Here is a 25,792-nt window from a genome sequence, read left to right on the forward strand (position 1 = left end):
TTTGAAATTTGATCAATCGACTGGCTTTTTTAAAATTGTGTAGGGACAGCAATATCACTCCTAATTGCATCAGGCTAAAGAGAAAATTCACCTCAACAAAGGCACAACGAATATACCACTGCATGGAGAAAGCACTACTCAGAGAGCAGATCCAAGCTACCAGAAAGAACCTAGCCACTACACAAAACCAGCTACTAAAAGAAAAAACAGAACTGTCTAGCTACTTAAACTCAGATATCTGGATAATCCTAGAAAAGATTACGGACAACACAGCAAAGTACATCCTCCAAACGAAGAAAGAAAACCTAATTTCCAAAGACAAAAAGAACAACAAAACCAGCCACCATATTCAAAGTTTGCCACAGTGAACAACAACAACCAACCAGAAACAACAGGAGAACAACCAATCACCCACAGGTATCAATAACATAGTCAACCTATCTAACCACGCTCTAAACAAAGACGAAAGCTCTATACTTAACAAAGGTTTAAATTTTGCTATAGCACCGAAATCAATAAACAAACTCGAAGTTATTTGCAATATGGAAAGAGGCCTAAGATTCATGCCTAATAACATAGCAGACAAAATACGTATAGAAACTGCCAACATTTTATAAAACAATAACAAGCGACATAACTAAACACGAATTAACAGCGATAAAATCACTTAAAACAAATCCGAACATAGTAATAACCAGAGCCGATAAAAGAAATGCCACTGTCATTTTAAACGTACCCTTATGTAGAAAAAATGAATCTGCTGGTCTCTGACAATAACACATACAAATTGGGTTAACTACAACCCAACCAACAGAACAAAAAACAAAACAGAGAAACTACTCAAGTCAATCACCACATGGCCCGAAGATATGGTCAAAAAACTATTTCCTCACTACGCGCGCTCCCCAAGAATTTACGGACTACCGAAAATTCACAATGAAAACACCCCGCCTATGACCTGTCATTGAAGGAATTGATAGCCCGACGTATCACTTAGCCAAAAAATTGGCGGCAACACTCAAGGAGTTGGTAGGTCATTCCCACTCCTATATCAAAAACACACAACACTTCATAAACATCATCAAAGACATTACATTAGAAAAAGATGATTTATTAGTCAGTTTTGATGTCTCTGCCCTCTTTACGAATGTCCCAATCAATGACACAATCCTTCTCCTACAGAACAAATTCCCTCCAGATATCACGGCGCTCTTTGCACGTGTTTTTTTTTTTACGGTTGGGTTATTTTGTATGGCAAAACGCCTTCTACTTACAAAAAGAAGGCACAGCCATGGGCTCGCCATTATCCCCCACCCCCATTGCTAACTTTTACATGGAACATTTTGAGCAACTTGCCCTAGATTCCTCCCCTCTAAACCCCAAAGTCTGGCTTAGATACATTGACAATGTTTTCGCGATCTGGTCCCATGGCCGCCAGACATTAGACACATTCCTTAGTCACCTAAACAAACAACACAAACGCATACAGTTCACAATTGAAATTGAAAAACACAACACACTTCCATTTCTAGATACACTTGTCACACATCATCCCTCTGACAATCTTTCCTTCACTGTTTACCAAAAACCGACACATACGGGACAATATATACACATAAACTCCTACCACCACCCAACACAAAAACTAGGTGTCATCAACACACTAAAAACCAGAGCTCAGACGATCTGTTCCAGTGAACAGGCACTGAAAGACGAATTTAAAATTATCAGTAATAACTTACAAAAAAAGGATACAGCCAAAACACTATTAACAAAATTCTCTACAAAACCAAAATAAAAAACAAAGACAAACCAGACTACAGTAAAACTATAACCATTCTCTACATTAAAGGAATATCAGACAAAATAAACAGAGTACTACAAAAGTACAACCTCAAAGCCACCTTTAAATCTCCTGCAAAATTAAAAAGCTTACTCAACTCATCCAAAGACCCACTCCTTCCACTAGCCCACCCTCGAGTATACCGGATTTATTGTACTTGCAACATACCATATATTGGAGAAACAGGACGTGCAGTTCCTATTAGACAAAAGGAACATAAACGACAAATTAAATATAATAATTATGGTGAAGCTGGACTTTCTAATCATGCCCTTGAATACCTTACACAGAATTGACTGGAAAACCACTAGCTGTCTACATCACACTAAAACATGCTATGAACGGAAATTCAAGGAAGCCTGTGAGATTATTATCAACCACCCCAATCTGAACAATAATGATGGTCTAAAAATCCCAAACATATGGAAGGTATGTATTCGACCCACGGAACCTTCCTCACTAAGAACAACTGTAAACAGGACTGTAGGAAATCCAGTATTGTAAATCAAAAATAAGAATTGTAATACTGAAAATAGGACACCAATTGTTTCTGAAAGAATGTTTATTCCTGTCATCGTAAAATAGAATTTAGCTTGATGTAATTTATAATTTTTTTCCACCAGAGGTGACGTCAGTAGAATAACATATGATCAGATCATTGTTTCTCTAGCTTACAGTTAACTCAGCTTGTCCTGTGTATTTATGTACACTCCAGATGATGATCTTGATGTGAAGATCGAAACGTTGGGATAATAAAAAAAAAAGTTTCTTAATACAGTTGTAAATTCCATAAAAAATTTTTTAAAATGAATGCTGATCACCATGTAACCCTGAAAGAAAGGAATACTTGCATAAATCTTACCATGAACACTCATTAGAGAAATACCTCTGTAATTTAATTCTCAGATTTTTTTTATTTCCCTTTTTTGTATATGGGTACTTTAGAGCTCTACTCCAATCATCTGGAATTCATCCCTCTGTTCAGGCTTTCTGAATTATGCAAGACTTTTATACCTCCATACTTGAGCATTTCTGGTCAAATATCATCTTCTGCTGTTGCCTTTCCACATTTCAGGCTTTTGATGGCTTTTTCAACTTCGTATATGGATATGTATTCCTGAGTGCATGCTTGTTGAGCGTTTTTTATCATTGTACTGTCACTGATTGTTTCATTTAGCAATTTTTTGAAGTAATTACTCCATACATCAAGGATATCTTTTTCTCTAGTTTTCATGTCGCCTTTACATCTCTAATTCCTTTTACAGCACTCTTTCCTCCATTTCTGAGCTTTTTTAACAGCATCCAGATTATCTTGCCACCTTCCTGATATTTATTTTCTATGTTCTTACCAAAGTCTTCATATGAGACTTTAGAGAAAGCAACCGACACAATGAAAAAGGAAAAGTTTAAACAGTGTTTAGCTTTCTTACATTTGTCTCTTTATTCTCTAAGGGCATAAGCTGACTTATTCACCAAGAACTTTTGATATACTTTTTTCTTTTCCTTCACTGCCTCTTGCACTTCCTGTGTCCACTGTGTGGAGTTCTGATTTTTCTATCATTGCAGACAACCTCACCACATGCCTCTCTGACTGAATCAATCAATGTTTTCTTCAGGACTTTCCACTGAATCTCCGAGGGTTGGTTCCTGTTCTCAAACTCTTTCATTTTTTTCTGGAATTTTATCCTGCACAAGATTAAATTGTGATAATTTCAAATGCTCTGTACACTCTAGTGTCCTGCACCAGTGAGAAAACATCCCTATCAACAACAACATAGTCAATGAGACTGTTCTTATCTCCATGTGAATTTATGCACATTTTTATGTTGGAACATTGTGTTGGTAATAACCAGTCCATGTCCTGAGTAGAAAGCCAACATGTATTTGCCATTATTATTAGCTTTGTTCTTTTCTCCAAATTTTCCCAAAATATTTTTATGTCTGACAATCATTTCCTTTTCTGCTATTTAGATCCCCAACAAGGACCAGCTTTTCCTTTTTCATTGTGTCAGTTGCTTTCTCTAAAGCCTCAAAAAATTCCTCCATTTCTACCTTAGTAGAACCTTCTGCAGGACCATAAGCCCAATCAAGTCTTATTGTCCAGTTTGCCATTCTGATATTAGCCCACATCACTCTACTTGATATTGCTTGCCATTCATACATATTATTTTTGTATTTAGTGTTCAATATTATAGCTTCTCCTGTTTTCCCTGAATATATCTTATTTGTTGCTTGATATAACATCTTGCCTGAATCTATGAGGTTTTTTTGAAAAGTTCGATAAATTTCCAATAGACAGCAACACAATTTGTTCATTCATACCAGTGTCAGCACATATCATCTCTTTCATGATCCTTGGCAAAATTTTAGCCGTATGTGACACGTAATCCACGTGCGACACGTGGCAAACATTTAAAATGACCATGTTCGCATTTTTCATAAAATTGAAAAAAACATGTTTCGTGCAGTGATAAAACACTTTTATTTGAAGAAGTGGATGGCCGTGCAGATCAAAACTGAGTTAGATGCAGTTCATGGGGGGACTGCGCCAGCATTAAAGACTATTTATTTTTGGATAAACGAGTTTAAACGTGGTTGTAAGTCCATCGAAGGTGAAGCACGCTCCGGATGCCCGACTGAGGTCACTGCAAAGTAAATGATTGACAAAATCCATAGTATTGTTATGGAAGACCACTGAGTGAAAGTGCATGAGATTACTGTGATTGTAGACATCTCGACTGAACAGGTATATAATATCCTGCACGAAAAATTGCTCATGAAAAAGCTGTGTGTGATGGGTGTCGCGATTGTTGATTGTTGATCAAAAATACATCCAAAAAGACATTTCAGCATAGTGTTTGGCAATGTTTAATTGCAATTCACAGAATTTATTTGTCAATTCGTGACTGTAGACAAAACTTGGATCCACCACTACACACCTCAGTCCAAGCAGCAGTCAAAACAGTGGATAAGATCAGGTAAAAGAGCACCAAAAAAAAAAAACGAAGCCCGTTTTGTCAGCTGGGAAGGTGATGGCCACTGTTTTTTGGGATTCCCAAGGAATTATCATGATAGACTATTTGGAAAGGATAAGACAATATGCATCATTCTTGAACCATTTAAAAGAAGAATGGAAGACAAAGGCCAAGATTGGTACACAAAAAGTGCTCTTTCATCAAGACAATGCACCATCCCACACGTCGGCCATTGCAATGGCAAAATTGCACGAATTGGGGTTCGAATTGGTTCCACATCCACCGTATTCTCCAGACTTGGCCCCGTGTGGCTTCTTGTTCCCAAACTTAAAAATTTGGCTCAGTGGGAAAATGTTTTCTTCGAATGACTATTTTGCACAATTTGACAAATCCTACTTTTTAGATGGGATGAAAAAATTGGAAACTTGCTGGTCTAAATGTGTAGACCTCAATGAAGACTATTTTGAGAAATAAAGGTGATTTTTTCCAAAAAAAAAAAAATATTTATATTTAACTTATTTTTTTACTAAACTTTTCGAACAACCCTCGTAACATCTTTTATTTGTGGCTTAGAAAGATATCGCCTTTTTTTTCCTTCTTTGTTTTAGTAACACCTATTATGTCAATCTAGTACTTATTCAATTCTTCTGCTAGTTGTATTTCTTTTCCATTGATGCTTCTTATGTTGATGGTATCAATCTTGATCTCTGCTGATGTTGAGTGGGACGTGTTTCAGGATTTGTTTCTGAACTGACTTTTCACTGTTTGCCCTGGTTCCCTGGCAAAAACAATGGAGGCCTTGTTTAACCAGGTGACAACTCAGCCAACATAAAATTTTGTGATGTTGTACCATCATTTTATTATGGTTAAAGTCTTTACTTTATTGTCTGTTTTTACACATTATGCCATCAAGATTTTATGTAAATTGTCACAAAATTTCATGCTATATGGGTACTCATAATATAGTACCCATACTACTATATTCACGTGAATACAGTCATTCACTCAAATTAAGCAATGACATTGACTTTTATCAATCTGAAATGAGTGAACCATAATAGATTGCACAAAGCAAATTAAATGGTGAAATGGAGGTACAGAATTTGTGAGAATTAATGCAATTACCATATTTTTTTTCGAGTTGGGTTGACTAATATTGTAACAATATTTCTAGGCTTACAACTACTTTAGAAGAAGTATATAACTTAAGCCATTTGCAGGTTATTCACTGATTCGTGTAATAAAAACTCATGAAAATCTTGAGCCTCATTTGACAAAGTGAAATAAGAATACAAATGGATAATTTGTGAAAAGAATGGAAAATTCTTCATATGCCTCTAAAGAATAATCAGGTACAATTCCCATGTTGCAAACAAAAAAAAAAAGCTCATGATGAGCACTGGGTTTGGGGAGTGGAGGCATGTAAGGACATATTCTATTTTATATCCTGTAATTATCTATCAATATATCTAGCACTTCACTTAAATGCACAAGTATAAATCAAAATCGATATTAGCTCTGTGACCCTGCAGTCATGGATACTCTCTTCAACATGCTCAGTTTGAATAATTTTTAGGATCTACTACCATAAACAAGTTGGTGTCTATAGCTCAAGTTGTTACTAGTGATGAGGAGAGTGTTTGTCCTGATGAACAAAAGTACTGCTGCAGTGATAATGATAATTTATCTGAGGATAAAGTATCTCAATTAAATTAAATTATTAGAAAATCGACCAGAGAATTGGGAAAGGTAGAAAAACGTTTGACTAAACTTAGACAGAAAAGAAAAGGATCAGAACAAGAACAGGCAGGAAAGTACTGAACTTGGTAATCATAATATTAATAACTACAAGGTAAGTCGGTTAAAATCCAAGAAAAAAGAGGTGATATGGTATGGCGACTCAATTATAAAATTTGTGCTTGCCAAGGTCACCACGTCTAGTTTCCTATGAACAAAAATTAAACGCAAATGTAATTGAAAATCAAAAAAGAAAAGTCAAAGAGATGGTTGTTCTAGTAGATACTAATTATTTAAGTAGTGATAAATATAGTATGATAGAAGATATGAAAGGTATGTTGGAAGAAGCCAGAAAGAAATGTGAGAGAGTAAAAATTGTAGGATTGCTACTCAGATATGGCAGTACTGAGTTAAGAAGGATGGCGATGATAGCAAATGATTTCATGCTCAAGCTGTGTAGAAGAAATGAATGCAAGTTTTAGATCTGTGGAGCGTGTTTGATGGCAGAAAAGACTAAGAGGGATGGCCTGCACTTGAATTCATTTGGCATCAGGAGCCTGGAAAAATTACTTCTTGGTATGAGACCTAATGCAGAGAGTCAGGGAAACTAGAGCATCAAGAGAGGAATGGGGGGCATCCGTGATAGTTAAATTTGTTCACAGTCAAGAAAGGGATAAGAGCCAGGGTTTTCTCCCAGAGAGCAGTGAGTGAGTGGAATAGTTTGCCTTTCGGGATAGTGAATGCATCTACTCTTTTTCAATTATCTTGGAAGTAGCAGAATAAGATACATTTCTGGCTTTCCTTACCATTCGTACTATAGGCTTATGCTGCATAAAATAGTTCCTTAAATTTTTTACGTAAACGTGTGGTACTTTGTATATAATTATTTTACTACTTCCTTACTTGTCGATGCTAGAATTATATGTTTCATACCATTAAATTGTTACAGGGAACTCATTTTTGGAAAATGCAATTATCTATCACGTGGTCTCTGATGACCACCGACTTTACCCTAAACATGGTGGAGATGACTGGTGGTATTGGCTCTTATATTCCCACTTGCAGTAGTCCTAAATTAGTAACACATCCTAAAGGCAAACCTCTGAAAAGCAGAGGGAAAACCAAAAAAAGGCAATATCATGAAGCAAACAGCATAACTGGCAGGTGTAAACATGACAGCAGTGTACTGCATGAAGAAGGAACTGACCATGATGGGACAACTACTTATGCCAGAGAAGAAGAGGTGTATTTTACATGCTCAGTGAAATACGACAACTTTACTCTTTCAGCAATGCGTCAGAAAGTGCATGATTTCTTCCGAAAGAACGAAATTTCTATGATATATATGAGTAATGACTGCTGTAAACAATGATGAAGATCTCCCTTACATTTCATTAACAACAGCTTATCGTTTATTAAAGGCCCTTGGTTTTGTTTACACCACAAGAAAGCAATCATCAGCATTACTTGAAAGGGAAGATATAATTTTATGGCATCGCCAGTATTTGTGTTCTGTCAGGAAATATCATTGCAAGAGATGAAAAATTTATTATACAGACAAAACCTGGGTGAATGCCGGTCATGCCTGCACTAAATTTCTCCAGGACGTGACAGTAAAAAGTGCTCATCTGGCATTTTTGTTGGGCTTAACGACAGGGGCCTAAAAGCACAGAATGATCTCGTATAATCATAACATACACTGGCAGCAAAGACGGATTTGTAGGGCCCTTGAAATTTTATGAGCACAGAAATCACAAGGTGATTCTCATAAGGAAATGGATGGAAAGCACTATGAACATTGGTTCATGAACCTGTTTTTGCCAAACATTGAGTCTGACAGCGTTATTGTAATGAACAGTCCGCCTTACCATTCTGTCCGATTGGAAAATGTGCCATCTCAAGCTACGTGCAAAAAAAGGACATTCAGAAGTGGCTGAAGGGAAGAGAAATCGGTTTTACTTCTGATATGGGGAAAACAAAACTATTGAACTTGGTGGCAAATGTCAACAGTTAGTTTCAAAAATATTGCATTGACAGTATTGGTGAACAGAAAAGGACACATGGTTATTTTGTCTTCCACCATACCATTGTGAACTGAACCTCATAGAATTCATCTGGGTACAAATTTAGGGGCATGTTGCAGCTAAAAATATAACTTTTAAAATTTCAGATGTTGAAAGACTGGTCATGGAAAAATTTCCAAAAATTGCTAAGTGCACATGGAAAAATTGCATAACCCATTATATTGAAGAAGAAGAAAATTCTGAGCCCTTGATGGAATGGTAGATGAGGTGGTGGAAACGTGTTTCACGGTAGATGACAGCTCTGAATCTTTATTTAGTGAAGATGCACAATCTGATGATACTACCCACAGCCTGAGTGGCATTGAGGAGCTTCCTCATTAAATTAATGAAGGGATAAGAATGTTTATGTATATATTATTGTAATAAAATGTCGTGTTCAGAAATGTGTGTTGTAACAAGTGAAGTTCATTTCATAACGTAAACAATTACTGCTTATCTTAAGCCAGCTTTTATAAACTATATGATATCTGCTTTGTTACAGCCTATCACTTAATTCCAGAAAATCCAAAGGCACACAGTTATATAGAGTCATCTTGGCCATGCAATTTAATATTAGCAATCATAATGTAATGTTATACTTAGAATGGTGTGATTCAGGCAGTGACGGCTTTTAGGGGATTTTCTACTAATTTGCTTAGTTACAAACGCGAAGCACTTCACTGTTGCCATAGTAACAGCAAACTAATACCCTGAGCCTTCAGAAGCAGTACAGCCCATAGTATATTTCTTTACTTCAAAGATAACCTGAAAAAGAGTATAGTGTGAATGAATTTAAGGGAAGGTGTGACAGCTTGTTTGGGTGATTTATAACCTCCCTTGATGAGTCCTTGACTCCTTGGAGGTCTCAGATAATAATAATAAAGCATGGTTTCATTTGTTTTCTTTAGTAATGGACATGAACCTGTGTTATTAGCAACTGCTAATCATGAGCTATATAAGCAGATGTTATTAGAGCAAAAATCATAGCATTGATTGTATTTCTGCTAGCTTCAGCATAATATATTACATTATTTATTTCAGAACCTGGTTTTTGCCCTAATAAGAATACAGTGTAAAAGTTTACCAGATTCAAATAAAGTTCTGCTACTGACAACTGTTTCATGACTACAAAAATATCTTTGAGCTTGATATCTTGTGAAACGATTTGTTAGACTGGTAGACAAGAATTCTAAATGTTTTAAATGATTTCGCAACAAATTTCCAAGTTTTTCAGATACCAATATTTTTGTAGGATCAGACTAAAAAAAAAAATGATAATAAATAAATAGAAATATTAATTAGTTTCAAAAATGTAATAACACTTCATAGGCACATCAGTCACACCAACGATCCTTGTTTAAAAGCATAGTCGAAAATATGTTCCACAAGCTTGAAAAATGTAGTTGTAATATTAATGATTGTTGAGATTCATTCTTGCATGCTATTATATTTTATTATTTTATTGATTTTATTATATTTCCTAAGAATGTGTTGGTACAGGGATCAAAGTAGTCAGGTGAAAGATTTCATTAGTATATAACATACATACAAAGAGGATGGATACTAGGAGCTGGAACACAAACATGATACAAGCTCTTTTAATACTTCAGAAATAAAAGAGCACAAAATATTTAAAACAAAAGTAAATAATTTTAAAAAATTTCTTTCATTTTCTTCTCTTTTCACGTCATCTTATTCGTAATTTTAAGAAAATAAAGAAAAGTTATATGTTTTCCTGTTTGTAAAATTCTTTATACAGCTGCAAAAAAAAAATATAAATGTTTTTGAAATCAGTATAGACAATTTGTGCATAATAGTTACACAACTTCATTTGATGAGTTTTGATATGTAGGCTGGCTTGTGTTTGTTGTTTTTGATTACTGAATAAAATATTACATTTGTAATGTTTTTTATTTTTATTTTTTTAAATAAGGTATATCAAGCTAAGGAGATTTTAGATAATACTGTTACTATTATTAAGAACTCATTATCTACAGCAATTATTGGTGAGTTCAGTTTTCTCTATCAAGTTTTATTTATTAAGAGTCTCATTGATTTTAATTTAATAGTAATCAATATCACAACTTTCAGATTCTCTGTTATAATAGTTTCTCTTTGCAGGTATGTAAAAGATTTGTTTTTACATATTATTAGAGGACCTTCAGGGAGACATATTACCCACACCAGCTGTCAAACCTATTCTTGAATTCATTCAGACTACCTGCACGCACCATTCTACGAGAGAAAAATCTAGCTCTCACCTCTTCTTGGTGGCATTCATTCTTAACCTACAAGAATGCCCCTCATCCTTTCTCCACCCCCCATAAAATGAAAAATTCGATATACTGATATTCTATATGACCTTTTCAGAAGTTTGTAAGTCTGAATCATATTGCCCTTCTTACTCCTCTTTTTCACAAATTCTCAATCTGCCTTCATGATCATCTGTATTTCACAAGCCTGATATCATTTTTGACTCTTCTTTGCATTCCGTTGACTGTGTCAGCTATGGACACCAGAACTGCATGCAATAGTCCAAATGAGGTATTATCAAGGCCTTGTAAAGAGGCAAAATGACCTCTTTATCTTTACATGTCAAGGTTCATTTCAGCATTGCAATTATCCTCAGATTTCTATTTGCAATCTTTGTAATATGGTCCTTGAACTTTGACTTCTTATCTACTAAAAACCCTAAGTTCCCTAGTCTGATTAGTTTCTTATAGCATCATACCACCAGTATAATACACCACTAGATATTTCATCATACGAAAGTTCACAACTTTATATTTACTAACATTGAACTGACAATCATTTTACGTGCCCACAATTCCAAACTATTCAAATTATTCTGCAAGTACTGCATATTAGCCATATTCCTGATTACCCTGCCTATCTTTACATCATCAACAAATAGCTGTCTTTTGTCAAATCCTTCCCAATCTCATTAATGTATAGATTGAATAACAACCAGACCAAGGACATCCTTGCACACCACTAATCACCTTAAATCTTGTCAACTCACAATCCTCTTATCCACACTATTTTCATGCTGCACTCTGTCAAAAGCCTTAGCAAAGTTCAGAAGAATCATGGTACATCCATTCCCCTTGTCTGAGCAAGTTGCTCAAACATGTCCTTCCCTTAGTAAACCCATGCAGTTCATTGCAAAGTATAGATTCTCTGTCAATCCATCTCTGTATGCAAATCCTAACTTTTCAAAAATCTTCACCATCACTCCAGAGATACTGATAGGTCAATAGTTGGATACATCAATCTTTGTACCACCATACATTCTTTCCACTCCTGTAGAATCTTGTGTGTTCTGAGACTCCTATTATATAGCCAGGTGAACGAAATAGCCAGTTCAACTGAATGCTCTTTTATCATCAATCCCTATTGCTGAATTCTTATTTTGTTTATGCAACAGCTCGAAGATAGACAGCCATAGGAGACTATATCTAGTGAAAAGGACTGAGTTTCTACATCCAGTGAAAAGGGTATCTGTGAGCTCAATATTGCATACTTCAGGTTGATAGCTTTTTCAAAATGGACACTTGTTAGTTAGTTAGTTGAATAACATCTTCTGCATTTGTCACCCATATGCTATCTGCATTTAGTAAAGTTATTCTTTCATATTCTTTCTTTCTTTTGTTTGCAGCACAACAATGGAATTATTTTGGGTTGTCTTTAGCTTGCAGTGCCACCATACTTGCTTTCCATACAACAGATGTGACTCTTCTGGCTGCTCCTTATAATTTTCATATATGACATCATCCTTTTGTGCATAGTATTCCTTTCATGTCATCTTTTTCGTATTATGCATCTCTTGCTTAATAAGATTACATATACATTCCATTCCTACCCTATTTTTTCTAGAACTCTAGGGTCATATTTTAATATTGTGTCATTTAAATATGTTTTAAACGCTTTCCATTAACTGCTGATATCCTTCCAACCCAATAGCAGATACCATGGGGCAAATCCTACTTCTCGGTTAGTCATAATTCTCTGCTTTGTAATTGAGCATGTAATTCTTTTTGAATAAAACATTCCAAGTCATGCAACATAATTACTTAAGGCTGAATAGCTATGTCTTTAGCCGAAACTTCCTCTGACACTCTAAATAACACTCTTCGACCTTTAGTTTCTTCTGTCACATCCTACTTAAAGGAACTTGTCTTGCAACAGCTCAGTAAATTCAGTTTCATTCTTCTCTGAGATTTCATTACTATCCAATCAATGTTCAGATAATTAGTCCCTCATTATGATTACTCATTTCACACCCATTATCTTTATTTGGTAATACATTTCTTCATCACTAGCAACCTGTCCACAAAATTTGTAACAACGTCTCACTATATATTTGATCTTGTTAGACTCCACCTCACACCAGATGGCTTCAAACTCCCTGCCACATGGAAAACTGTTATTATTATTACATCCATTGAATTCTAATTGGGTTCAGATCATCCAATATCATTCATAATTTCCCCCCCCCCCCCTTCTCTCCTATACTGTCTATCCTTCCTAAATATACTGTATCCTTTACATTCAATACATGTACGTCTGATAGCCAGGTCTCACTAATGCCTGCAATCTGAGGTCCCAACATATTCACTATAGCAACAAACTCATCCCCCCCCCCCTTTGTTTTTGATACTCCTATCATTCGTGTATAAACAAAAGTTTGTTTTTTTTGTACTGATCTCTGTAGCCTGCATGGCACAGTTGGATAACTTTGCTTGTCTTTGTTCTTATCTGGTGCCTTACATATGCTTGATAAGTCTACAGGAGAACACAAAATCGTTCTCTCCTCATAATCATTTCCATGATAATAAATTTAGTTTAATCCTTTATCCAAGTGTGAGCAAACAAAGTTTGTGCCTGAAAGTATCTTCAGGACTGGGGTAAGGTGGTACAACACCAGGCAATCATTGCAAAGGCGGAGCAAGCTAACATCACTCCTATCTCAGTATCTCCCATAATGCAAAACACATCTCCTTGCAGATATGTATAATTAATGCTATCCATTAAGGGAAGGGCCACTACCCAGACTAGTTTCGACCTTTATTGAGGTCTCTTCAGTGGGAACCAGGCCTAAATGGAGATACCAGGCAGAAGCATTAGCAAGGTCATCTCTACCTATAGGAGTTGTCGAACTGTGTGCCACCTTTTTATTAACACGTTCGCTGCCAACTACGAGTATACTCGTATGACGCTTACCGCCAGCAACGAGATTACTGTACTGACCTTGAAGAAGTGAAAATGCTTGGCTTGTGGAGCTAGCAGCAAAACTGTGTATACTCATAGGTGGTATGTGCTCTGCACAAGGCAACTACAAGTATACTTGTATGATGCTTACTGCCAGCAACGAGATTACTGACCTTGAAGAAGTGAAATTGCTCGGCGTATGGGAACAGACTGTGCCGAAGTAGCATGGCAGCGAACATGTTAAAGATGTGAGAGCAAGGAGATGTGTTTTGCATTATGGGAGATACTGAGATAGGAGTGATGTTAGCTTGCTCCACCTTTGCAACGAGTTGCCCGGTGTTGTACCACCTTACTCCAGTCCTGAAGATACTTTCAGGCGCAAACTTTGTTTGCTCACACTTGGATAAAGGATTAAACTACATTTATTATAGTCTAACCAAGTGAAAAATAAACTTTCAACATCTTTCTCTAAATCCAGAGTAATTTATTAAAAAAGGCGGCATACTGTTTGGCAACTCCTATAGGTAGAGATGACCTTGCTAATGCTTCTGCCTGGTATCTCCACTTGGGCCTGGCTCCCTGAAGAGACCTCATTAAAGGTCGAAACTAGTCTGGGTAGTGGCCTTCCCTTAATGCATAACATTATACATATCCGCAAGGAGATGTATTTTGCATTATAGGAGATACTGAGATAGGAGTGATGTTAGCTTGCTCCACCTTTGCAACGAGTTTCCCGGTGTTGTACCACCTTACCCCAGTCCTGAAGATACTTTCGGGTGCAAACTTTGTTTGCTCACACTTGAATAAAGGATTAAACTAAATTTATTATAGTAGATAGGAAGTTGAAGTTCAAGAGCCATATAGCAATGACTGCAAATACAATTCAGAGGATAATTGCAATACTGAAATGAACTTTGACATGTAAAGATAAGGATGTCATTTTGCCTATATGTACACGGTCTTGATAAGACCTCACTGTGCAGGTCTGGTTTCCTTGTTTTTATGGTGATTAAGGAGATTTTTAAAAATTATAATAATATCAGGATTGTGCGATACTGATTATGAAGACAGATTGAGAATTTGTAGACTGCAGACACTGGTAAACAGGAGAAAGAGGGGTGATGTGATTGAGACTTACAAACTTCTGAAGGGGTCATACAGGATTTCATTTTATGGAGGGTGGGAAAGGATAAGTCATCCTTAGAATCTGAGAATGAATACAGTCACGAAAAAGAAAGCAAGTTTTTCTCTCAGAGAGTAGTGTGTAATTGTTGATCAGAATGGATTGCCATTGGATGTTGTGTGTGTGTGTGTGCAAGTAGTGTGAATTAATTCAAGAACAAGTATGACAGCTGGTGCGTGTAGTATGTGGCCTTGCTGAATGAGCCTCTGACTCCCTGGAGGTCTCGCTAAATAATAGTAATAGTAAATTCTACAAAAGTTTGTTTTGGGTGCTCAGCCAGGAAGGCCAATCAAACAGTTATCATACTTTCAGTTATGCCAAGTGGAAGTTTTTCACCCAATTTAGATCCTACTGCTTTCCATTTAGATGATATTCAATAATTTTAGAAAGGCAGTTGGGAATTTTTTGGATCGCTGGGCAGTTGAAAAATGGTGTCTTGAGTGGAAAAGGATACTCATGTTTGGAGACCAAGGAAGCCATGGGCATATTTCTGTTCCAAAAAAGTTCAGATAATGTTGGCCAAAAAGAAAAATGCGATGAAGTTATCTGAGGTCTTATTAAGTGCTGGTGAATTGAGATATTTTTTTACCTTAAAGAAGACAAAACGTTTAGGTAGTATTGGTGAATAGGTTATACTTGCCCTGTTGAGGAATGATATGGAGCTGTTTAAATTTAAACTTGGATTACAGGAAGGTTTCCCACATAAGTAGGAGAGATGTGACTATGACTAGGATTTGATGTCATAGAGAGAAAGTCATTTATATATCAGAGAAAGAGAGCAGGCAAAAGAGATCAGGTTTCTGAACACTTTTATATATCTGATCCACACACACACAAAAGGCCATAATACCTATAGCACACGTGCCATGTGTGGACAAGAGAAATAGAAGAAAGGTGGTGTCTGCTTGAGCAGCTAAGGGTTGTAATCTTTAGGGAAGGCAGAATGGAGGAGACTGTTCCAAAGGACAAAAGTAGATGGAATAAAAGAGCAGGTAATTAAGTTGGTTCAATGAGTTTTAAGGTGGACTGCAAAAGAGTGTTGTTTAGCAGTGACACTTGTTTTAATGATTTTGAGAATGGAGGAATAATAGTGGCCAGTTCAGCAGAGCATTGTCCATGAAAGTATCTGTAGAAGAGGTACAAAGCAGAAACTGAACCTCTGTAAACACGGCAATAGATCACCATAATCTTCATACAGATGATTGAATCCAATTCGGTTTCTGCTATCAGATTTCTCTCTGATGATTAAATAGAATCAGTTTTGAATAAAAGCATTTTAGAAACTAGGGAAATATGAAGAGTGCACAGTGAACGATGAAAGATAAAACTGACTGTCCACATACAAAGAGCAGAAGGGATGATATAATGGCAATGTGTTGAGCAGGTCTTCTCCTATGCCAAATCTTTTCAAACATTCTGGAGATACAACTATACTAGTTTCTCCAGTTGTTTCTGTGGCATGTGTTCAGACATGGGGTCAGCTAAGCAATCTGTGGTGAATTTACTTCTTTCTTCCTATGGTTCTACTGCCCAAATCAAGCCTTGCTGATTTGTTGCCTCCAGTCCTGTTTTTCCAGAACCTTACTTCTCCAGTTTAGACATTGCATATGATGATGCTATCTTGACTAACAGTATCTATCCATCTTGTTCTTGGTTTTCCCTCTTGGTTTTTTACCAGGAGTTTTACGTTTTACCATTTATAGTCTTATTAAGAATACTGTTATTTTCCATATGAAAAATATGTCCTGCCCGCTGCAACTTTTCTGAACTTGATTATATTATATTAGATATTGTATGTTTTTTATATAATTGATATAGCTCATAATTGCATCTGATCCTCCAGAGACCATTATCATTCACTGAGTCAAAGATTTTTCTAAAGATTTTCCTTTTGAAAGCAATTTATCCAGGTTTCACATTTGTAGTTAACAATTAAATGAATTATCAATTCATAGATTTGTACTTTTGTCTTCCAGTGGATATCATTGGAGCTGATTACACATGAGAGAGAGAGAATTTAAAGTCTGGTGCCCTTCTTTATTCAATTCTACACTTCTGCCATTATATAATTTTTGAATTATAATTTTTTCCCTAAATATTTGAATTGTTCTATATTTCTCTATTTCAAGGTTTTCACACTTGTATCAGTTAGCTGATTCTGCCTGGTATTAATCATTAATATGGGTTTTTTTGTTGATTAATTTTTAGCTGTATCTCGTATTCTGATTTTTCTTATTCCAGTTATATTTCTTCTGCTTTCTGTTTGGTTCTCGACATGACGTTAATATCTTCTGCATATACGTAATTAATGGGTTATTCAAAAATTCTTCCACTGTCTTTTAGGTGAAAGACTGGTGAAACAGTACAATGCATTCCACAACATGTTACTCTGTTTCTGATACTCTACAGAAGTTACTTACCTTGATCCACTGTGTAAGAGTTGGAGGGAAAAGAATGATATGAAGACATTAGCTTTAGGTAAAGTTATAATTGTGTCCTATTGCCCTCACAAGAGAACAGAAGACAACACTGCCTTTTGTATGAGATTATATTACTGCATTCTAATGTCATTATTCAACTTCATTATTGTTGTTGCTTTGTGTAAATTATGGCATCATTATTTGATACCCTAATTCACACAAAGTAAATTAGGAGTTTGGTTGTTTAGAATTATTGGTGAAGCAAAACATAAGGCCCACTGTATTGTATATTAATTGCATGTGTTCTTCTGACTTTTTTATCTGTTTTGCAAGAGTTATTAAGATGTTGACAGGATGTTATCATAATAGTTTTTGGTGTATGTAGACATTTTCCAGATGAACTGAAAGACAAAAACAAATAAATAAGACAAAAAAAAATAATAAATAAGCATTATTAATGGTTCAAATGAATTTTTCAATGTTTTTTTTTTTTGGATTTCTATTAAAATCACAAAGTCTTATTATTTATTTATTTATTTGGCATTTAATAGATGAGGAAAGAATTCTTTTAGGAACAGAAGAGGGTCTGTACTGCATTGATCTTGATAGGGAAGGTAAGAAAACAAGATCAGTCTCTCAAGTTTGTACAAAATATGAAACATATTTGCAGATATATAGAAAATAAAATATAGAATAAAATAAAAAAAAGAAAAATATAGAAAAGAAAATATAAAAAATAAAAGTGATGAAGTAAATATTCTGGAGAACGGTGGAGAAAAATGTACCACAACTTAATACAAACTTAGAGGCGATGTGTTGGAATAACACTGGTCATTAAGAATTTTGCAAATATGATATTTTATAAATACAATCAAAACAAGTAGATGTTGCATATTTTAGAGTAAAATGTAATACATTGAACTCTTTTTTTTTTCCCTCTCAGCACATCAGGATTCTTTGCTATAAGTATGCCAAAAGATAAATGTAGCTGAGTAGTATTCCATGATACAAATAAAAAATAATTGTCAATTAGGGAAAATTGATTTTGAAATGAATACAAACTGTTGATGTTTAACTTGTTATTATTTTATAATAAGAAGTTAAAAAATTGTTAGAAATGCACACAGAAGTTCTTTCTCTCCTCTTGTGTGAGAAATGTGTGAAGTTAAACAACATACATTTCTTTTTGATGAAACCAACAATGGTTGTCCATCTTACTTGCATTCCATTTTCCATGGTATTGTTGCTCCATTACTATAGTGTTTTATTGAAACTTGACCCTAATCATCAAGGTTTTGAGGAAAGAAGTCCAGATGAGAATGAAGAAAGTTGAATATTCATTGACTTCCATCCTGTTGTCTTTTGTTTTGTTATAAATTGATCATCTAGTTCTTTGTAATTTTTTGCTTTATTGTTGTCCCAGAACTCTTCAACAAGAACTCTGAATTACTTCTAGACATCTTAAATTATATTAGTGTGATACTTTTTGAATTCATCTTTTAATACTTCCTTAATTTGAGTTTCAGTATTTAAATATGCCTTTGAAATTTTTTAAAATCTTTCATAGTACTGGAATGTATTTTTTTGTCCAATGTTTTCACAAGGTTCTTCATCCCCAGTTTAATATATAGTGGTATCAGAAATTTTCTCCAATAAGAGGCCTATAGTTTCTTCTTCCATCCTAATGAAATGAGTTTTAGAGAAATCTATATTTTCTTGATATAATGCTCCATCATTGTCATATAAATGTGTGTGTTCACCTACACACACACACAATCAATGTTTTCCAAATCTGCCTTCCATACCAATTCATTAGAAGCAATCAAAATATCTTTTTAAAGATTTAAATTTATTTGAAGTGCCTGGATCTTGTCTTCAGCATGGAATTTATTAGCTTCAAGAATGCACATTTTTGTTTTTATAAACAGAAACAAAATCTGAGTCATATTTTGAAACTGAGAATGGAATTTATGACTGACATGATGCAGATTACTTTTTTAGAGAAATGACTGAAATTCAGGAGATAAAATATTGGCATTTGTTTGTGGTCTCTTCAAAAATAAGTTTAAAGCAATTCTGTTGTATAATACCTTAAGTACTTCCATCATCTTAAGCATTTGTTCAAATCGCCATACTTTTTTGCATGTGCAATAGGATGGATAGCTGCATTACTCTTATGAGGTCTTCTGTAATAGAAGATACTGCATATAGCATTAAAAATCATCTATCACCTTAAGACTTTCACAAAAATCCATGCCACCATGAAATTCAAACCCACATCTTAATGGCAAAGTTGTGATGTTGTCAACTCAGCTACCCAGACAGGTGTAACATTGACATATCGCTTACCAAGGACTTGGTAAGCCGCATCATTCAGATTTATCACCAAATTATAGTGCTTTGTGCAGATAGAGGTATCATGCAGATCTCTCTGAAGATATCCAGGTGACAAAATATTGAAACAAAATTAAATTCAGTGATCTCCCTTCCTTTACTTTACAGAACCATTTTCTCACTCTGATTTGACCTGTTCGTGATGTTCAAAATGGATACACTTTAGATATATCTTTAACAGAAAATAACCAGAAGTCCAGTAGAACAAAAAATATTGTTCCCTTTAGTAACTTTGGAGCAATTAATGATAGATTTCCAGTCTCAGGTGTTTCATTTTGTTAGTCAATCAACTGACAGCACCCACCACTACTATGTGCACAGTTCTAAATGTTAATTTTCAGTGCTAGTGATCTCTGACTTACATGCTTATTTTGGCCATTGCAGCAGTCACTCATTCTTTGTGACTAGTCACCATAAAAACTTTTTGAATAGCAATGCATTTCAATAACATTCATATTTTGTATATCAAAATCCTGATTACTGTGTGCTGATCTCGTAAAAGACTCCTCATTATTCTGTGGCATCACTAGTCTAGATGGAAATACTTAGACAAACTAAAGGTCTCTTTCTTGCACTCTACTTTTTTGCTATTAATTTTGCTTGCACTCTCTCTTCTTTTATGGTCTTAAGGCCACAAAGAAGGAATGCCTCTTTGCATCAATTCTCTGACTAACCACACAACTAAATTTTCATCTCGACTATTAAACTAAACTAATTCCTGCTCATTCATAAAAAAAACTTCAGATTTCGTAGATAAAGTGAGGAACCACCTACTGACTTAATGTCAGCTTTGACATTGTATTTTTATTTAACCAATTGTCCCTCTTGAAGATTCCTTTCAGCTGCTTTCACAAGTCCTCCTGATATTATTTTCCTAAAACTTTAATCATACACCTTACTAAATCATAGTGGGGAATGAAGGAACAAAATAAGACTAGACATGTTTCAAGGCCACTCACACTCCAATATGTCATCCATTCCACTCAAAATCCTATTTCCTTTCTCCTTACAAAAAACATTAATGACACTGATGATCTTGATAATTCCCATGTATTGAGACCATCAAAAACATTTATAAACCTTCAAATTATAACATCTTTGCAATCAGCAGTAAACTGCAAAATCTTTATAAGACATAAAATACCCCCTGACAGATTGCAATGCTATAATGTGGTCTACAACATATACAACTCTGATTTCCTTTTTTTTAAGAAAAAAATGCCCTGATTCCAAGATAATTCAAACTTTGAATTCAAAGAAACTATCAATTCTCCTGGCACCCATCAAAATTATCTTACCACAAGCCTTTTTCAGGTTATTTAATCAGTTTTGAGTGGCCGGGTGTGATCTTGCTATTAGTATTCATATCAACTCTGAGCTATAGGAATGATTACCTGCATCTTAGGCCCTCAGCTATTAAATATGATTTTACTTGCATCCACATGTTCTTTCTCTCTGTCATTCATTTAACAAGTACAAACAGCATCTGAATTGCAAATTTAATACCTTCTTCCCTAAGCAGAGGTCATCTCATATTTCCCCTAACAAAAATTAGGTGGTCAACATCTCTAGATGCCCACTAACTCAGACTGAAATGCTCATTCTATCCAAAAGATGTGATTTTGTTCATAGTTCCTAAAAAAATGTCATATTTATATTTGAATTTCCTCCATAACATTGAATATAACTTATCCAGTCTTCTCTGTGCTACTTAAAGCCAATCCTCTCACCTTCCTATCCACCCATCTACACACACACACACACACACACACACACACACACACACACACACACACATCCATTTTTGCTGAACATCTCTTCAGCAAAAATCAAAGCTTTATGATTTCTGAGATGTAACAACCATCTTTCCATTACCAAAGCCAACAAGGGAAAAGCTGCCATCATTATAGATACCTGTGACTGTAATGGAAAAATAACCCTTCGTGACGTTGGGCCAAGAAATTGACTGCAACCCCCAATAGCTCTCAAAAAAATTAAACTCGTTATTCTGTGGCATCATTAGTCTAGATGGAAATACTTAGACAAACTTAAGATCTCTTGCTTGCACTCTCTACTTTTTTGCTATTAATTTTGCTTGCACTCTCTACTTTTATGGTCTTAAGGCCACAAAGAATGCATGCCTCTTTGCATCAATTCTCTGACTAACCACACAACTAAATTTTCATCTCGACTATTAAACTAAACTAATTCCTGCTCATTCATAAAAAAAACTTCAGATTTCGTAGATAAAGTGAGGAACTTATCCTTTCAACCTACTGACTTAATGTCAGCTTTGATATTGTATTTTTATTTAACCAATTGTCCCTCTTGAAGATTCCTTTCAGCTGCTTTCACAAGTCCTCCTGATATTATTTTCCTAAATAAATTTTACACACAGATAGACAGAAGCTATCTTAATGAGAAGCCCACTTCTTTCTTCACTGAACTCCTGTCTGTAACACTTAGAAGAAATCCTTTTCTCTTCCATCTGTCCACCCATCCCAACTATCCTTTTAAGTATAATGTAGATGAAGTCTTCATCTTGAAAATACAGGTAACCCTTGTATAACACGGATGTTAGGTTCCACAAAAATGCCGCGTTATATAAATCGCGTTATGCGAGACTCAGATCACATAGAAAAAGTAGGGTTAGGTTCTGAAATCGTTTTTTTTTTTTTTTTAAGATTATATAAACAGACATATCCAACAAAAAAAATATTTTTATTTAATTCAGGTAATTCATGTAAGTTAAGAAAACATATAAACTATGAAACAAATACATAGTATAAAATTATAAAAAATTATAAATAACTTTCTTGCCAAGTTCAATCCTATTGCTAATTTCTTTAAACTGAATTCTTTAACGGATTCATCACAATCAGAATCTTTGGCAGAAGTTATCCTGCCATTTGGTTCAATGTCATCTATTAATTGTACCACTTCCTCTTCATTTAAATCTATTTCCCCATCAATTAATTCACTATTGAAGAGATTGGAGCACTTATGAAGAAGTTCGTGAACGTTGAGTCTCATGTGCCAATTGAAACCGAATATCTTCAGTCTTGTTCAATTGTTACCTTGGCAGTTTACAGTGGGTGGGTTTATCCCTATTAACAAACGCGTATATCGCAAAAGTGCTCTAAGTGGCTATTACTATAAAAATAATTTTTTTTACATAAAAAAAACGTTATATATTGTATGTAACTTACCAAAAAATAAAGTGCTCAGCTTGAGATTTACTATTTATAACCTGCTTCCAGAAACATCCACAACGGACCTATACTTGGACATCTAACATTCATAGGTCAAGGCACCAGATTGATTACATCCTGGCTCTCCAGCGGTGGAAGACAAGCATCTCTGATGTGCATACTTGTCCTGGAGCAGATTGTGGTACAGACCATCAGCTAGTAAGAGCCAAAGTAAGACTAAGACTCCGAAAACTTCCAGGTCAGGCACATCCCACTAGATTGGATGTTAGAGTAATTCCTAGTGGATTCACAGAAGAAACATCAACTTGGTTGGATGATTTTTTAGAGACCAATGAAGAGAACTCACCAGAAATGCTTTGGGAAGGAGTCAAGGTGATAATACAGGATACAGCGAAGAAGTATCTCAGCCCAATAAGAAGACCAAGAGACCCAGATATCAGATTCAACATGGGAACTAATCAAAAGAAGGCGATTGGAAAAACAAAAAGACACAGGGACTGAAGAATACAAGAGATTACACAGAAAAGTCAGAAGAGCCATCAAGCAGGACAAGGAAAAGTTCTATACTAACAAATGTGAAGAAATAGAGTTCCAGATGAGAAGGCACAATTATAAAAGGATGTTTCATTTAGTTCGTGACTTAAAGCACAAGTTTAAGCCTAAATTGAATGTCATCAAAGACAGGAATGGATCATTACTAACAGAAGAGTTAGAAATCAAAAACAGATGGAAAGAATACTGTGAGGAACTGTACAGCAGAGTGGATAAAGAAAATGTGGAGCCCTCCCACCAGGAAAATTTTGATTTGGAACCTCCTCCACTTAGGCATGAAGTTGAAAGAGCAGTTAAACAGCTCAACAGCAATAAGGCCGCAGGTGCAGATGAAATTCCAGCAGAGTTAATTAAAGCCACAGGGGCGGAGGGATAAGAGCGTTTCATAGATTGATTACAAGGATATGGGAGACAGGATCATGGCCTAGAGACTGGAAGAAGTCAGTTTTCATACCATTACATAAGAAAGGTGATATAAAGGCATGCAAGAATTATAGAACTATTAGTTTGATATCTCATGCAAGCAAAATTTTATTGAAGATCATGCTAAATAGGATTGGGACCAAAGTTGAGGCAGAGATGCCCAAGGAACAAACTGATTTTAGGAAAGGTAAGGGCACCAGAGATCAGATCCTTTGCCTTAGACAGATCATAGAAAAATATAAAGAATTCAGACTTCCTCTGGTAATGTGTTTATTAGACTACTCTAAAGCTTTTGACTGTGTTGAGCATGTGAAACTGTGGGAATAATGAAAAAAATGGGTTTTCCTCAACACACTATCAGGTTGATAGCCAACTTGTATAAGAAGCAACAAGCCATGGTAAGAACAGGTGTTGGATTGACTGACTGGCTTCAAGTTGGAAAAGGAGTTAGGCAAGGATGTTTACTTTTTCCTCACCTGTTTAGTATATATATGCGGAGGACATCATGCGTGAAGCATTGGATGAGCTCAGGACAGGAATTAGGATAGGAGGTAGATTGATCAGTAATCTGAGGTATGCTGATGATACAGTACTCCTTTGTAATGACATGGCAGAACTAGGACTAATTCTTGACAAAATTAACAAGATCAGTAATAACAGAGGACTTCAACTCAATCCTAGCAAGACAAAGATTATGGTTCTCAAAGGAAATACAAACAGAGAAGCTCTTGAGAAAGAAGTGTACCTTAATGGAGAAAGAATTGAGGAAGTTTGCAAGTTTGAGTACTTGGGATCCATTATTAATGTGAAGAATTGCTGTTCAGAAGACGTCAGAAAAAGGTTAGGAATGGCTAAAACAACAGTCAGAGACCTGTCTAAAATCCTGATGGATGGATCTATCTCCATGGAAACAAAGTTGAGGATTTTGGATGCAATAGTTTTTCCAACAGCGACTTATGGATGTGAGACTTGGAACCTAAAGAAGTCAGATAAGAAACTGATATCTGCTTTTGAGATGTGGTGTTATAGAAGGCTCTTGAGGATATCATATACTGAAAGGCGTACAAATGAATGGGTGGTTAGAAAAGATCAGCAGAACTTTAAGGATTCTTAAGGATATTGACAGAAGAAAGTTAAAATATTTTGGACACATAGAAAGGATGAAAGGGGGACTTCTCAGAACAGTAATAGAAGGTAAAGTTCCTGGAAAAAGAGGTAGGGGTAGACCATCAATGAGATGGATGGATGGCATGTGGAGTGATTGATCTTCAGAGAGTTGAGGCCACCAGAAAAGCAATCAACAGGACTACATGGCGAGGCCTGGTATGGCACATCACCAAGCATCGAAGTGACCATACGGCATCTGTAGATGCCCAGTGAAGTGAAGAAGAAGCTTGAGATTAACACACTTATGATTTTTAATACACTTTCCTGGCAGAAAACGAAGACAATTTTCAACAATAAATCCTTTATACAGTAAACAATTGACGTATAGGCATGCTAAAGAGTATTTCCCCTAATATAAATTCGCTACTTAAAACTACATGCGTGATACAGGCAGACGGACGCAAATTTAACGAAGATAAAGTTTGATTTTTAAGTCACACGTTGAAAAATATATGAAAAGATAAAGGGTTACTACAGTTTGTAGACTGTCTTATATCGAAACTGTGTTGTATAAGCATCGCATTACTAGCTATACCTTACTAACCTTTTGGGGAAAAATAAATAACCTACACCCTGGAAATAGAAAATGACAGTAAACTGGCTTTCTTAGAT

The 25,792-nt window shown here is 35.4% G+C and overlaps 1 protein-coding gene across 3 annotated transcripts in view; it reads left to right on the top strand.

Moving 5' to 3' along the window:
- LOC150102474 (serine/threonine-protein kinase Genghis Khan-like) overlaps positions 1-25,792 on the top strand; it is a 550,831-nt gene that overhangs the window by 395,145 nt on the left and 129,894 nt on the right. For all 3 annotated transcript variants that reach the window (XM_090399333.1, XM_090399335.1, XM_090399334.1), the window contains exons 32-33: positions 10,552-10,624; positions 17,984-18,046. In XM_090399333.1, coding sequence (XP_090255459.1) covers positions 10,552-10,624; positions 17,984-18,046 — 136 coding nt within the window. The remainder of the gene's footprint in view (positions 1-10,551; positions 10,625-17,983; positions 18,047-25,792) is intronic.

Source organism: Typopeltis vanoorti, chromosome 10, assembly GCF_054136105.1.
Source record: "Typopeltis vanoorti isolate ZY-2024b chromosome 10, IOZ_Tvanoo_1.0, whole genome shotgun sequence".
NCBI lineage: Eukaryota > Metazoa > Arthropoda > Arachnida > Uropygi > Thelyphonidae > Typopeltis > Typopeltis vanoorti.